At 37.3% G+C, this 15870-nt stretch overlaps 1 protein-coding gene across 3 annotated transcripts in view; it reads right to left on the bottom strand.

Moving 5' to 3' along the window:
• Positions 1-15870, bottom strand: part of ASB5 (ankyrin repeat and SOCS box containing 5) — a 68151-nt gene that overhangs the window by 36856 nt on the left and 15425 nt on the right. Inside the window, exons 1-3 of one of the 3 annotated variants that reach the window (XM_012770720.2) lie at positions 12180-12215; positions 8447-8526; positions 6608-6892 (exon numbers count right to left, since the gene is read on the bottom strand). In XM_012770720.2, the coding sequence (XP_012626174.1) occupies positions 6608-6803 (196 nt within the window). In that variant the 5' untranslated portion in view covers positions 6804-6892; positions 8447-8526; positions 12180-12215. Of the gene's footprint in view, positions 1-6607; positions 6940-8446; positions 8527-12179; positions 12216-15870 lie in introns of those variants that run through there. The other 2 variants (XM_076010712.1, XM_076010711.1) reach the window with 2 other exon arrangements.

Genomic DNA, 15870 nt, shown 5'->3' with positions numbered 1-15870 from the left:
ATGGAGCACATAACATCATGCCGGGAATAGTGTAAGTATCTCAGTATTTATCAGCCTGAGTTAAATTCAAAACTATATCAGTTGTGTCAATAAGGAAAAAAACTTATTTTAATAATTTACCATCTTCTAAAAGAGAAAATTGGGAAGTAGGAAGCTAAGACCTAGTTTTCATTCTTTCACTATCCTTATTATATAAAAAATTTAAAAGAGTGGACTGACTATATCAGTGTCGCCTATCAAAATACACAAAATCTATTTTGAATTTTTTTCACCAAAACATTTCTCATTTTTCACAGAGCTTAGCAGATAAGCTATGAGAAAACTTATTGCTTTCCTGAAAATAAATTATTTTAATGACAACACTGTGAGCTTTAGGTAAAAGATATGTGAGTTAGAAATAATAAATTGAGAAGGGAAAAAATTAATAGGGAATCAAAGCAGGGAATTGGGAAGTTTGTAAACATTATGAATAAGGATACATGCACAATTGTGGAACACACATATTGTTAGTACAGCTTTTATTTAACTGACATATCCTAGGTAGAACTATTCTTAGCTCTATATTCTTTCCTTTGTACTTGCATAGCACTTTCTGGAGCCTTGAAAAAATAGCATTTGCCATATATTTTAATTACGTGCTTATCCATCTCTCTTACGCTAAGCTATGTAGACCTTTAGGAAAGAGCCAGTAGTTAGTTTGTATATTTTATCCTCAATGCCTAGCACAGTGCCTTTGACTTAGGAGATACATAAATAAACATTGTGTAAGTCTAATATGATGGAAGTAATAAATGAGCAAGTAATTGAATGACTAAAGGAAGGAAGAGAGGAACAAAAAGGTGTGAGAAGAATAATTCTAGGAAAACTAATCCCTTTTAAGCTTTAACTCCAAAGTGACAAGCTGCGTCAAGTTAACTCCCAAATTTTACATATTTCTCCAAATATGGACTGCTATGGTTTGGATATCTGTCCCCTCCAAACCTCATGTTGAAATTTGATCCCCATGGTAGGGGTGGGGCCTAATGAGAGGTGATTGGGTCCTGGGAACAGATGCCCCCTGAAGGGATTAATGCCCTCCCTCCCTCAGGGTGAGTGAGTTCTCACTCTGTTAGTCTCTGAGAGATCTGGTTGTTAAAAAGAGCCTGGCACCTGCCTCCAAACCTCTCTCTCTCCTCTCTCTCTCTCTCTCTCTCTCTCTCTCTCACTTCCTGTCTCACCACGGGATCTCTTGCTCCCCTTCTGCCTTCTACCACAAATGGAAACAGCCAGGGGCCCTCACCAGCCCTCAGAATCATGAGCTCAATAAATCCTTCTTCTTTATAAATTATCCAGCCTCAGGTATGTCTTTATAGCAACACAAAATGAACTAAGACACAGAGGAAAAAGGAAGGTATTCATACATAAATACTTCACAAAGTCATTTCTAAACTTGGAACTTTGTTCCCAGATTCCATTTTCAATGTGCAGGGTTACAATTATTTCTTTCAAAAAACGTGCTCTGGAATTTCTGAAAAATAGGAGACTGTGGACAAAATTGAAACCTTCTTTTTAAATTTTTTTTAGTAGTAACTTTGAGTATAATGTGATATCTTGTCAGGCAAGACCAGTTCTATTGATTTCAGTTATTCTTACATAGAGTTGTTCCACCTAAGGATAGAAAAATGTGTCCAAAAACTCTCACATCGTCAGGATATTTTTATACCTTTATATAATAAAAAACATTAAAGAAGTCATCCTGAAGATTTGCCTCCTGAAATTTTTCATTGCTGTGATGCTGAGAAATGTTGCTAAGATCACTACTGTCATGCACAAGTTGCACAGCAGCATCAAAAACCATGTGAAATACATTGCCCCTCAGAAATAGGTATCATGAATATTATTGCTGCACTTTGCTGGCATCCGCTGTAAAGTTAAATTCCTAAATTTGGTTTTAAACCTAGGATGGATTTTACTAATGGCAAGAAAAAAGATGTTATATCAAATTCTAGCTGCTTTTCCTATGCAGGTTATATACTGTTTTCCAAAAATGACAAATTCTTTTGCTATTCAACCTGAGATGGCATGTTTACACTATGTCCTATTTGTAAGTGTCAACCACAGATTTAACAAAAAATTATTGCATGCTTAATGTCACCCTTAAAACAAAACTTCTGGAATCACAAGCACAGATAGTCTAGCCAATGGTTCTCCATACGTTCTATAGTCTACATAAAGCCTCAGCCATGAAAGGAGCACGTGACTAGGTCAGTCTCACACAAGTGTCACTAGATTGTTTCTCAAGCCGATAAATCTCCCACCATCCAAAATTTGGTCCATGGCCTTGTGGGCTCAGAAACCTGATGTATCAGCAAGACTGGAGCAAATTCACAACTCAGAAGCAGACTTACAGGTCAAAGAGCAAACAATTTTGAAGATTGATATGAAGATGCAAATGTATTCAATTACAACAAGAACTATAAATGTTGGATGGGCTAAAATTCTCTTGAGGGAAGCCAGCGCATTCTACTTTTGTGGGCAGGTCTAGGTGGGGAGTAAATCGTAATCAGAAGGCTTCTTGGTGATTAAAAATAAAGTGATACAAAGAGAACATATTAAATGAGTCAAATGTAAGACTAGAATTCAGATTTAGTTCTATTACTTCCTGATGTACCTGATATTTCACAGTAGAGATAGGAAGGTGACCCACCAGACACGCCACGCCACGCCACTGAGGGTCCACCACCAAGGTGTGGCCTTGGCTGGGAGCTGCAGACTTGGCCGGTGTGGCTAATCGCCCCCTCTTCTGACTGACATGTTATTATCTAACCCTGGGAGACACTCGGTTACTCCAAGATAACATCTACTCTCTGTGCCAGTGCTATATTTGTGGCATTATCAGATTCACTCTTTCTTTTTTCTCTTCTTTCACCACCAAATCAGTCTAGGTCCTTATCTCTTTATGGAAAGGTCCTAACTGGTCAACCTGCTTCAAACATATTCCATTGTCCAACTTCAAAGATTACTACCATATAAATCTACCTTAAAGTATGATTTCGTACACCTCCTTTCTTATTTTTCCCACCTTCACTTACCCTGAAACTTTCAGTGACTCTTACTGCTTTCAAAGTCAAGTCAGAAAAATTGCTTAGCCTGCCACTCAAATTCTTTCATATCTGGGCCCAATTTATTATTACTTTTCTACCACATGAACTCTCCACTCCAGCCAAATCTACTATCCCCTGATATTCCATGTGCACCCACAAATCCGTGCCTCTGCTCATCCCTGAGGTCAACTCAGGGGCTGCCTCCCCTTTCAGACATCTCTGAAAGTCCACATCTGAAAATGACCCTTTCATTCTTTGGACCCATTTGGCATTTAGTATTTTGGAAAGTGATTATTATATGAAAATATCCTATTCTCCTTAATTAGAATACAAACTAAGGATGAGAACAATACAGTTTGTCTTTTATGTACCCTATATCTTCAGTGTCTTCATATCAACAGTGCTCAAAAACATAAGTGCTTAGAATTGGCCCTATCCACTTGTAGGTAAAACTGCTAAATTCTTCAGAGTCCGAGATGGAACTTAAAAAGTGTTGACTGTAACGGAAGAGAGGAGTTGCCTCTTGAAGTGTCCTTGGGATATGAGTAGTTGAGGGCTCTTCTAGCCCTTTAGAATGATTCCAAATTAACATATTCCTCCACATCCTCATTCACTCTCTGTGCTGTTTAATATTACAGTTGAAAACACCTTTCAACTCATGTTAGTTTCACAATCAGTCTCAAAGCATAGTGCTAACTTCAAAAATAGACTAGACCTCTGATATACAGAGACTGTAATTGGGACATTTAGCAGCAAGAACCATACAGGAGGTAGTTATGTAGAAAAGCATAGCAAATAACAGGCCCCCTTCAATTTGATGGTGGGTTGACAAAAGTCTTCAGAGATGATAAGACAGATTTGTAAAGTTTAATGAAATAGTAAATGGATCAAGAAGGAAACATTTTAAGCTATTTTAAATACCATTTAGCTTCTCAGCATTCTTGTGTGTAATCATACCCTGGTCTCAAGCCTTATTTGAAAGTGCTTTAAAAAAAAAAAAAAAGAAACTCTACATTTGTTTAATACAATGAGCTGATTTGCAATAGTATCTTGGAAAATTAACAGTTTCTCTTATTTCGTACCAAAGTACTACTGCTCATGGGGAAGACATTCAATGTTGTCAACAGGGTCCTCTGTGATTATGAAAGACATGAAAATACACACATCATCTCTTATTTCATGGAATTTGGCAACTCTGTATCAGAAATGTTGGGGAGCACTTTGGCTAAGTCTTGAAAGTAGGAATGAGAAACCTAATTCAAAGTGAAATGAAGGTGATAATCTTTCCCAGGAAGGAAGATATTGCTGGATAAAACAAAGATAATGAAGCCCCAGTAGTTAATTATAAAGATACAAACAGATAAAAATAAGTTAGTTTTAGTAAATAAAAGAAAAAGCTGTGTTAAAATGGAGAATGCAATAATTTTGTCGACAAGGAAGAATTAACTTTTAGAAGTAGAAGAATAAGAAAAGTTTTTTTAAGATACCTGATTTTTTTCTCCTTATGTTAAAATAAAATCAGAGACTAATTATGCTTACATTGAATTAAAATTATGATAATATATTCTATTGTTCAATATGTAGATAAATGCATGATATTGGAGGTGAGCATTTTGTTAAATAGATATAACATTAGACACAACATAAAACAAAGTTTTTTAAAACTTTGTTCACAGTTTATGTTTCCAGGGAAAGTGTTTTCTGGTAGTAAGTATTGATTTTGTTTTTTTCTTTCTTTTCTTCTTGAGACAAAATCCTGAAGTTCTAATATATCTTAAGATAGAATCATAAAATAAGGGGAACATGGAAGCCATTACATGTATACTCATGATTTCCCAGCATAAGCACACTAAGATCAGTCTACAGAGGGACGGGTGTTTTTGTTTTGTTTTTGTAAACATGTACAAAAGGGAGCTTCCATACCTTTCTCTGAAACCCTTGTCAACCCATAAAAAAAGGTTTCTTCTTTTTAGCCAGTATTTCATGTTTTAATAGGCAATTTTTAGAATACGTAGACAAGATTTGATTATGAAGGAATGAGCTTTAGGCAGCCTGTGAGGGTAAATTTTACCCCTTTATGATCATATAATCCGTTTAGCCTTATGTCTAGACACATAACTTTTGTTTTAAAATTTAGTTTTCTGCATTTGCTGTTTTGTACACAAATATTCCATTTATCAACTAAATTGTTTATTTATAGTTGGATCACATAGATACCAACTATGTCACAATTTAATATGTATGTCACATTTAAATACCTGTTCTGAAGCTGGTAGGTAAAGAGTTGAATACCACCTATTTCCTTGAGATTTCATCTTCCCTGAGAGAGTTTGATATGAGTATTCAAATTTTCCTCATGTTGAGTGAGTGCATAAATCCCTCACTTGTCACAAGAGCAATCTTCCTCAGGAAAAACGTACTCATTATCTACCTCACGCACTAAGAAAGATTCTCCACGTTCACTCAACTTTCCATTATTGATAGAATAATCTAGATTTTAAAATGAATGATGTTACACATTGAAAAGTGTAGAAAAATAGATTTTAAGAAGGCAAGCTTTCTACTGTAAGTGATCTTTTTAAAAAATTGACATTCTTTAATTGTGTGACAATAAATTTTAATTCTGCTAATTTAAGTTGCTTTAGAGGTATTTGGACTGTAAAATGTTTATGAATATCTGCTGATTTCAAATCAGAAATGAATCTATAGACTACAGATAATAGTCTAAGACTATAAAATAGATGATAATCTAAGACTATATGAATTGTTTTTATAGTACAGGATATTGGTCTAATGGAGTGTAAGTGGTTTTACAACTTTTAAAGTCTATGATTAAAATTATTGTTTCTCATTTGGTTTCTCTTCAATTTATCCTAAGGAACATGGATGCACTTGGCTGCACACATATAAAATTTGTTAATTATGTTCCTATCTTCTTACAATCAATTTCTCACAAACTGAGCAAAGCAATAATAATTCCATCAGGAAAACACATACTATAAATATTCATTATTTGTGCTTTATTTTAGAATCAAATGGCTAATCTTATTAAAATACAGTTGTGAGAAACAAAATCTTGAAATCTTCTTTTTAATAACAAGCGTTTTTTATCTATAATGAAACATTTGACTTAAAATCATGTAATCCAAGTAGGTGTTAAAGGATAAATAAAGTGTTATCAGTTACTTCTAAAACTAATCTCTAACACTGTGATTTGGCAAATCAAATGGTTAAGCTTCTTAAATGTTTCTTAATAGAAAATATAGATATATGTATTTAATGGTATGTTTCCATTAATCTGTTTTGCAATGATATCTTGATTTTATCCCAAACATTTACACAAAAAAAGTAATTTTCTTTTTCATGAAGCCATGAAGCGAGTTACAAGTATGTTCCTTAACAAAAATTTACAAAATATTCACTTTGAAGCAATCCATAAAGAAAACACGTGATGTTTTCATGCACTGTGGATCAAGTGATAGTTAAACTCAACTTGAATCAAGAGAGGATTATCATAAACATACCTTGTCCTTGGGTTACTCCGTAAAATTCAGCTGCTATCCTTGCTGCTTCCTTGCGGTTGCCTTTCACAATGTAGAAGTGACTGAGGATGGCAAGGCTGATTTTCACAAAAAGTTTAAAGCAGAAAAGAGAAAGTATTGTAAAGTAGACATTGGATAACTGTTGAGCAAACGGCCGGCTTTCTTCTAACACCGACATTGCTGCAGAAGAATCTGCGGCAGTCTCTCGTCAGATCCAAGTCTCAAATGTGCCTGGCTCCAGTCCGGGATGCTCCCGAACAGCTGGTCCTGAGGAAAGAAAATGTCAGCTGGTAATGATGCCTACAGCTCAAAATATTTATACTGTCCATAAAAGTTCTTCGCAAACTCCTATTGGTCTGAAAATATTCCATGGAAGCAGTTGCGTCACGTGTCGCAAGACTCCTGACTTTCCATTCTCAATATAAAATGACACTCCACCCCTCTGCTCTGAATTTCAAAATCCAGACATTAAAATTCTGCACAGCCAAGGAAACAATCAACAAAGCAAATAGACGACCTCCAGAATGGGAAAAGATATTCACATGCTATACGTGTCATAAAGGGCTAATAACCAGAAACTACAAAGAACTCAAGCAAATCAGCAAGAAAAAAATCAAACAACCCCATTAAAAAGTGGGCAAAAGACGCGAACAGAAGCTTTTCAAAGGAAGATAGGCAAATGGCCAATGAACGTATGAAAAAAATGCTTAATGCCACCAATCATCAGAGAAACACAAATCAAAACTACAATGAGATATCACCTAACCCCAGTGAGAATGGTTTTCATCATAAAGTTCCAAAACAGTAGGTGCTGATACAGATGCAGAGAGAAAAGAACACTTACACACTGTGTGACTGCAAACTAGTGCAAACTCTATGAAAAATAGTATGGAGAATCCTCAAAGAACTAAAAATGGACCTACCATTTTTATCCAGCAATCCCACTACTAGATATCTACAAAAGGAAAAAAAAAAGTCATTTTATCAAAAAGACACTTGCACTCAAATGTTTACTGCAGCACAATTCATAATTGCAAAGGTTTGGAATCAACCCAAGTGCCCATTAATTCATGAGAAAATTAATGAAATGTGGTATATGTACAGCATGGAATACGACTCAGCCATAAAAAATGAATTAATACCTTTTGCAACAATCTGGATGGAACCAGAGACTATTATCCTAAATAAAGCATTGTGAGAATGGAAAAACAAACACCACATGTACTCACTATTAAATTGGAACTAACTGATCAGCACTCATGTGCACGGATGGAAGTAAATTCAATGGAAATTATGCAGGGGAGAAAGGGATTGGTGAAATCATACCTCGCAGGTACAATGTACACTACCTGGGTGATGGACACACTTATAACTTTGACTTAAGCAGTAAAAAAGCAATCCATGTAACCAAAACATTTATATCCCCATAATATTCTGAAGTAAAAATAAATAAATAAATAAATAAGACATGTATGTGTATATTATTTCCTTTTTTGTATCTAATTATCAAGAACAATTTCAAGATTTTGTGTGTGGGGTCCCCATTGTCAATGTAAATGATATTCATAATATCAAGGTAAACTTAAGTCTACTGAGTCAAAGCTTTAAAATGGTACTGTACTATTTGTAGGCCAGGTGCTAAATCAGCAAATAGTCCATGACTTATATCTTCATGACTACTCATCAAATTAGACAATGATTATGTTGTCTTCACTGTTGTTAGAAAAAAAAATATTATTTTTCTTACAAGTGGTTAGGCTGGAAGATCATGGATTGATAACTTTACACTGTTCATTCATCTAGTGAACATTTTTGACACACCTGCCATATGTCAGACATTTTGCCAGATGCTGAGGAGACAAAGATGAATACAGCGGCCCCTGCCACAAGGGTCTCATAGTCTACAGGAGGAAACAGACAAGAAATCAAATAAATAAAAAACAAGGTAAAAACAGGGTATCATGACAACACAAAGAGGAACTAACTAATCCTGGTGGGGAAGAGTTAGAAAAGGCTACCTGGAGGAGGTGGCATAACCAGGTGAATTTACCAAGTAAACACAAGTGTCTCACCAAGACTATCCAAAACCAAGCAAAATGCTAGGTCTGTAATCTTAGGTTCCTTAGGTCTATAATCTTTTTTTAACCCTAATCTGATATATTCATGAACAAAATGCAAGTGGATCCGTGGGCATCCTCAGGCAAGCTACATTTTAAAAGAGAAATAGATTATATAATAGATTATAAAATAGAAATAAATTATTAAGAAAAATGATGTAGAGTGGCAACATTTTGGCATTTAGTCCAAAACCAATATGACAAAATACAAAATATGTCATTCTACAGGAAGTTTGTTTATGTATTTATATGAACAGGTTTGTGGGCCTGATATTTGTTGTGTTGCTTCCCAATTCATCTGAAAGTTCCAATATAACAAATAATAACAAACACATAAGAAAATCGAAGTGGCTCTCCTTGGAATGAAGGAGCTTGTCAATGACTGGTCATACTGGTACGTGTTGTGTGCTTATCTTCCTTGGTGTAGACTTTTTATGCCGTGTAGCTTACCTGATAGGACAAATACACAGGACACATTGCGAAAATGGGGGAGAAATTGCTATAAAATAAATGGGTCAAATAAAGCATGCTACCTCTTTCCCCGGCGAATGCGTAGCTCCCAGAAAAACAAATTAGATCAATATATTAAAAAGGAATTGCCAAGCCCCTTATGATAAAATGGCCCTTGTTATCGTGCTCCAAGGCAGGATACTCGCTGATGAGCAGATGTTGATTCCACCCAGTGTGCCATTTCCTAAGTGCTTTGGGAATCCGTGAAAATTAAGTTCAAAGTATCACAGATGAATTAACTCAGTGTTCCTCTCTTTCATCGGTGGTGAGGTTGTGCCACGTAAGTCAATACATGACGATGGTCCTCCAGTGAGTCTTCCCTCTGGCACGGTGGCGCCTGACTACACACTGGAGAGAGGTGTGTCGTGGTCAGCTGGCCTGCCACCGTGCTCTGAGTCACCGCACACTTCCGCTCCGGGGCTTTGGAATCAGAAACAAAACCCGCCTTAGTCACGTCTAAGTGCCCGTGTAAGGTTTCTTTCACTCCTTTCACTTTACCAGTAAACGCTCTTATAAACAATTATCTCCACGTCAGCTAATCGGGAGCCTGGAGTCTTTGCAGTTAAGAAACTCTTTCATTTCACTAAGGCTGTATTATTTAATGCAGTGATTACTGCTGCATTTAAATCTTTACAGTTTTACTAACAGAAAAATACTACTGTATAATATTGAGAATTTTATCTCAAGATGTCAGGTTTTATTTTTATAAATCCCTTGACTCCCACTTCTATTTTCTGTTGGTACACTCTCCCTCAGCGAATTTTACCATCTCTAAGACTGTTGGTTCTAAATAAAAATTAAGGCCGAATAAAATAGGTCGTAGGAAGTGAACTCATCGAATGTAAATTAGATGCTGTATTTTTCATATTATAGACCCTTCCAAATAACACCACAAATAACTCTGTTAGTATTTAAAAGACACGTGACCACATGAAAATTATTGTGCATCTGTTTTCCTGGCATTTGAATTTCCTTAGAAAAATAAAATATTGATGAGTCATTTAAGTGATTTATGGAGATAAATGCCTTCATAATTTACCACACTGAGAGAATGTGGTAAAGAGATTTGGTTGATTAGCTTAATATATCCCAACTTCCTTCATCTTGTCAGTTTAGATCAATCAATCAACTCAAAGTGTAGAAATTGAACTCAGCATTGTGTTACTAGAATGGGTGATGTGAGAGAAATTAAAAACACAGGAAGAAATTATTTATTGAGAGTCCAGTATATGCTATCTGCCTATATATATACACATTTACTATTTTACTCCATTTCAGGGGGGTGAGTATTATTGTTAATCACATTGTAAGGATGAGGAAATCTGGGCTCAGAGACCCTTAGTGACCTATAAAGGTTAGTTATGAGGAACAGCACTCTTTGAACATAGTTCTGACTAAAATACATGCTCAGCCGGCCTCCAAAACTTTCTATTTTTAAGCACTTACAATCTGATTGAGCAAATATGACTCATGTACACAGAGATGGGGACAGAGTCACACAGATTCATATGCACACACACATACACACTCACACATAAAATATCCATCTACGATTGTATTTAATCAGGAACTTAAATTAGTAGAGTAAGCTATGTTCACGCTATGATGATGAAATGAGATGCAACCCTGTGTGTGCTCAACAGCGGGAATAAAAGAAGGGAGGAATGTTTCACAGTGGGGTGGATACTTTTGGGTTATTCAAAGCTAAGCGTTGGAGAGTGGCTGCCATGGAAACAACAGAGGAGAAGCAGAACAGGGCAGCCAAGAGCTAGTACACTGAGAGCAAGTGTTCAAAGTAGGGTCACATGATTAAGAACTAAAAGGATGAGAATAAAGAAAAGAACATTGGGTTGGGCCAGAAGGAGTTCGCTGATGACCTTAACTCAGTATTTTAATAAGACAGTGGAGTGGGCATCAGGGCATCCGTGATAAACGGATGATCCTTAAAGCAACTTCCAAAGGAAAAAGTCTCCTTGGCTTCCTCCTGTTGTCACCTTTCCAGGTATTGTCTCTGTTTCTCACCACCACGCAGCTATCAGAGAGGAGACTATGAGGTTGACCCCTGGGACTCCCGACCTTTCTACTTTTAAGTCTCTGCTTCACCCTTCCCTTTCTGTTTCCCAGGTGTTACAAGAATTGGCACTTTTTTTTTTATTGTGTTCAGGGACTTAGTTTCATGTCACTTAGGAATTGAATATGAAAACGACTTTCAAATGTGACCAGATAGCCATTACATTCTCGTAAAAGAGAGAATTCATTTCCAGAGATTAGGGGGCTAAATGGTTTCGACTTAGCTACAGTACTGATTCAAATTGTTAGACTGAAAATGTCAATGAGATATGATAAAAAAAAAAGTGCCTGTTTCTAGTGCTTTCTGGTTGTTAAACCTTAACATACATGAAATATAGTGACACCAGAGAAGTGACCTTCTTTTTTCTTTAATAAAGAAATGTGATCCCTTTTTCTCTGGTATAAATTTAAAGGCTCTAATGGACTTTTTTATTCCCAATATTCCAAAAAAACAAAACTACAGGGACACACTTCAAAAGGCAAGGCTGCTAATGTTCGGCCCTGCAACAAGGTTGTACCCAATGAATGCAAACTCGAGAAAAGTTATCTACTCCCAAACCTGAAGATCCTTGATGGCTGATAAAACGAAAGGGAAAACATCACCCTAGTTGTTATTGGTATTAAAATAGCTCTCTATTGCACTTAAAAGAACATTGAAAACATAGCTTTCATTTTTTTTCTTTTATGAACACTCATGAGAAAACAAGGCAAATGAAGCCCTTAGATGTTTAGAATATATGGGAACATGAAATAAAAGCAGCAGTTTACACTTCTAGTTGAAATCCTAAAAGGGAATTAATGATGGAATTTAGCCTTATTCTCCATTCAGTAGATTTATTTAATTTATCTTCACTTACCCAAAAGCCACACTCATGGAAATAGACACTTCATAAAGGTGAACCAAAGCACATTGTCATAACTCCTGATATAGACTTAGACATTATGACATAAGACTTCTGACATAGACAATTAACATAGTCACAGCAGACAGGTGCTAATGCCTTAGGTTCCTGTGAGATATCCTTAGTTATTAATGAAGGATAAACTATCCAAGAGATTAAAATCATATAATAATTATTATTTATATTTGTATTACTTATATTGTTGGCTGGGGAAAGTTTGGGTGAGACCTATTTTGTTAGACTGTAATACTTGGGAACAAATTCTTGTGTTTGGTCTCTAGCCATACTTCCAGCATAATGGAACAAAAGTAATTTCTGCTAGCATTATGATAATCCATAAAAAGGATACTTATTGAAAATGTTGCCATTAACTTAGATTGCAGCCAGTCTCTTTGGGGAAAAAAATCCCTGGCTTTCTCCAAAACACAGAATAGTCTCTATCCTAGCAATTGAGTCACATCAAATATCATATGTTGGGATCTGTCCTAACAACATATGTTGCCTTAAGTTAACCAGGATCTAGTCATGTACGTGTGGTCCAGGAAACTTCTCTAAAAGCTGGTAGCCCTGCATATTTGAGGGTTTAAAAAATAGATTCTTTTTCATTATTAACATACATTTATTAAATACCTATTATGTGCCAAACACCGTTCTAGACATTTTATCTACTACAGGGAAGTTGTTGGTTTGGATTTGTAGTGTTTTCTTTTCGTGTGTGTGTGTGTGTGTGTGTGTGTGTGTGTGTGTGTGTGTGTGTGGTTTTCTTTTGGTAAAGCCAGAATTTCTTTAAAAGATAATACTTTGCCTAAACTCAGTCTATGTCCTTGATCTCCTGGCTCCAGAGAAGGACACTTGACCAAACTACCAATGAAGGATATTTCTAGGACTTCTGCTAGAGTTTCAGAAAGGGGAGGCTAGGAGAGCAATATCTAAGCTTAAATGTGCTAGGCGCTATCACTGACAGTAAAGAAATAGCTTGCCCAGGAATTACGCCAACACGTAGGAAAGTGGAGCCAAGATTTGGAAAGGCACCGTCATGCTACCTGCCTTCATTTGATCACCTGAAGCTAGTTGTACCCAAAGCAGTTGGCTCTGATAATAATATGGATTTGAAAGTAATATGAAGCAATAAATTCCCTTTTGTTACTGTTAATTAAGCCAATTTGAATGGAGGGTTTCTATCACTTTTTATAGAAAAATCCTGATATATTTTCTGGAGATTTATAAAGTAGGTATTATTATTCCTCTGTACAACAGATGAAAAAACAGAGACTCACAGAAGGTAAATAATTAGCACGAGATCACACATAATTGCAGTGGATGTACTAGGATTCCACCCAGGTTCTTCTCACTGAAGTTCTCAGGTTATTGGTCAAACATTAGTGTTGAAACTTTCATATTGCCTCATTTACCCACTGTCCCCTGACTCTACCTCACCCTGGCATCCACAGCATGCATTTGTGCCCTGTGTGGATTATAAATAGCCTTTAGTCAAATACTCGTGTATGTCACCGGGCTGAAGCTGACGGGCTCCACCCTAATCCTTTGTGATTAAGAATTTGTTCTAACCATCTCATTTTAACTAACCATATACTTAAAAGGCTGCTTAAAGGGAAATCTTTCACTAAAGCATCATTTTGATGATCCAAAGCATGGGCTATGTTAGAAGTGAACTGATGTCACAGTGATCCTTCCAGAACTTCCAGCATGGCAATGTGATCAGCATTCTCATACACTTTTAGAAACTAATGATTATCATTTCTTCTAAGAGGTAAAATACATCATTTAGCCTGGAATGTGGCCAATTGGTTAATAAAATTGGGGTCTGTGAATGACCCTGTTTAGGACCCTAAGATTATGATTTCTTTAACAACAGATGTACTGCCTTGTGAATTCTCTTTCAAATCTATATATTTTTAAATCAGGTTGTGAATTTTAGAGAAAACATTCATATTGTGAACATATCTTTATTAGACTTATCAGTCCAATACTCTGTATGTGACGAGAGCAATACTTGCGCATAGTCCATCTTTCCCCAGAGATTTGCACAGTCGACCTAGTTCTCTTCTTCATAGCTCTGTTTCCCACCCTGCTCCCATCACACGGAAAATGGGAAAGGGAAGCCTTAGAACACAAAGGGGAGGCTGTGGGGGTCGCGGTCCTGTGGTCCACCGTGTCAGCCTCTGGCTTGTGTCTGTGAGCCCCCTGAGCCCCCGTCCTGGAGGACGCCAGGTAAGCACCGTTCGTGCATTAGCTGGTGACATTCGTAAGGCGCCCTCCCACACCTTCGCACTCGCAGGCAGTAACATAAACCCGGAAGCGGGGGACAGGTCAACTGCCTGGAGGAGGCAGTGTCTGGCTGATTTACCTCTACATCACTGCCCCCCGTGAGGAGGAGGCAGGGTTTATTCTTCTACCTGTGAATGGAGGAGGGAAAATGAGCCAGCCTCATCTTTTCCTTGTTGAGCTTCAGAAGATAAAACAATATCTGAAAAGGATACTAAAAACCCGATCTTCTTCTAACATTAAGTATTTTACCCAGTGTAGCAGAAAATAAATTAAGTGCAAGTCCTGCCTCCACCACGGTTGTGTGATCCTGGACAGATGGGTGACCTGCCTGGGCCCCCACTTCCTCATCTGTGAAGAGCTCCAAGATAAAAGCGTCTACTTCCCATGTCGTCAGGGTTAAACCCACAGTATCTGCTGTCTTCCCAAACTGTGGGTTTTAGAAATAAAGCTGATCTCACACTGGCATTGATGGCTCCTGGTTTAAGAAACCACAGTTCTGGAACTGCGAAAGTTTACCTGAAGATGTGATCACAGCAACGAGAATAAGAATGGTGACGAGAATAAGAATGGCAACGGCAAAACGCTTTTGTTTCATATCACTGTGACCTTAATCCAGCCCACGAATTAGCTTAAGTGGTGTCAGTAGTGGAACAAAGGCTATGGGACCTCAGTGGCCACCTTACTGCCCAGGCGTCTGCTCTGATGAGCATCTGTACATGAGAGTACGTATGTCCGGGATAATCACGCATGTTGGCAGAGGGTGCCAGGGCAAGGCCTTTGGAAGAACCGGTTTAGAAGTCCCAGTTACTCTAGTTATGACCTGTGTGAACGTGGGCAAGTTCCATAATCCCTAGGAGCCTGTTTTCTCACTTATAAAAACAGGGTAACATTTATATCGCAGACTTGTAAGGGTGTATGAGGATTTGCCCTGCATTTTGTTCAATTTCCTTTTAAAGACAACTCCTCAATGGTGAGCCCCTGATTTTATTGCCATTTCTAAAATAATAAACAAGGCCCCTCCTCCCTGCCCCAGTAATAACTAAAGCTCCAGCTTACTGCTCCTAAAGACCCACAGCCCGCTGCTCTGCAAGTCAAGATGTGGCTCCTTCACTCTCTCACGTTTCCTGAGCACTCGGCGGGCATGGGCACTGCCCGGCCCTGGGCATACGGCCCTGAGCAAGCAGATAACCACGGTGCTCTCCCTCTTAAACTCGACACCAGCAGAATCCCTCTGGGCTCAGAGCAAGTAAAACATCCAGTTTTTTAAACAATAGATTTTCTCTCAATTTTGCAATTAGTTTTGTTCTTTTTTTTTATCTAACGCTCAGAATTTGAAATCAACAAAAAGTCAAGAGGA

The sequence above is a fragment of the Microcebus murinus genome, chromosome 15 (genome assembly GCF_040939455.1).
Source record: "Microcebus murinus isolate Inina chromosome 15, M.murinus_Inina_mat1.0, whole genome shotgun sequence".
Taxonomy (NCBI): Eukaryota; Metazoa; Chordata; class Mammalia; order Primates; family Cheirogaleidae; genus Microcebus; species Microcebus murinus.
This window is presented reverse-complemented; position numbering and strand designations above follow the sequence as displayed.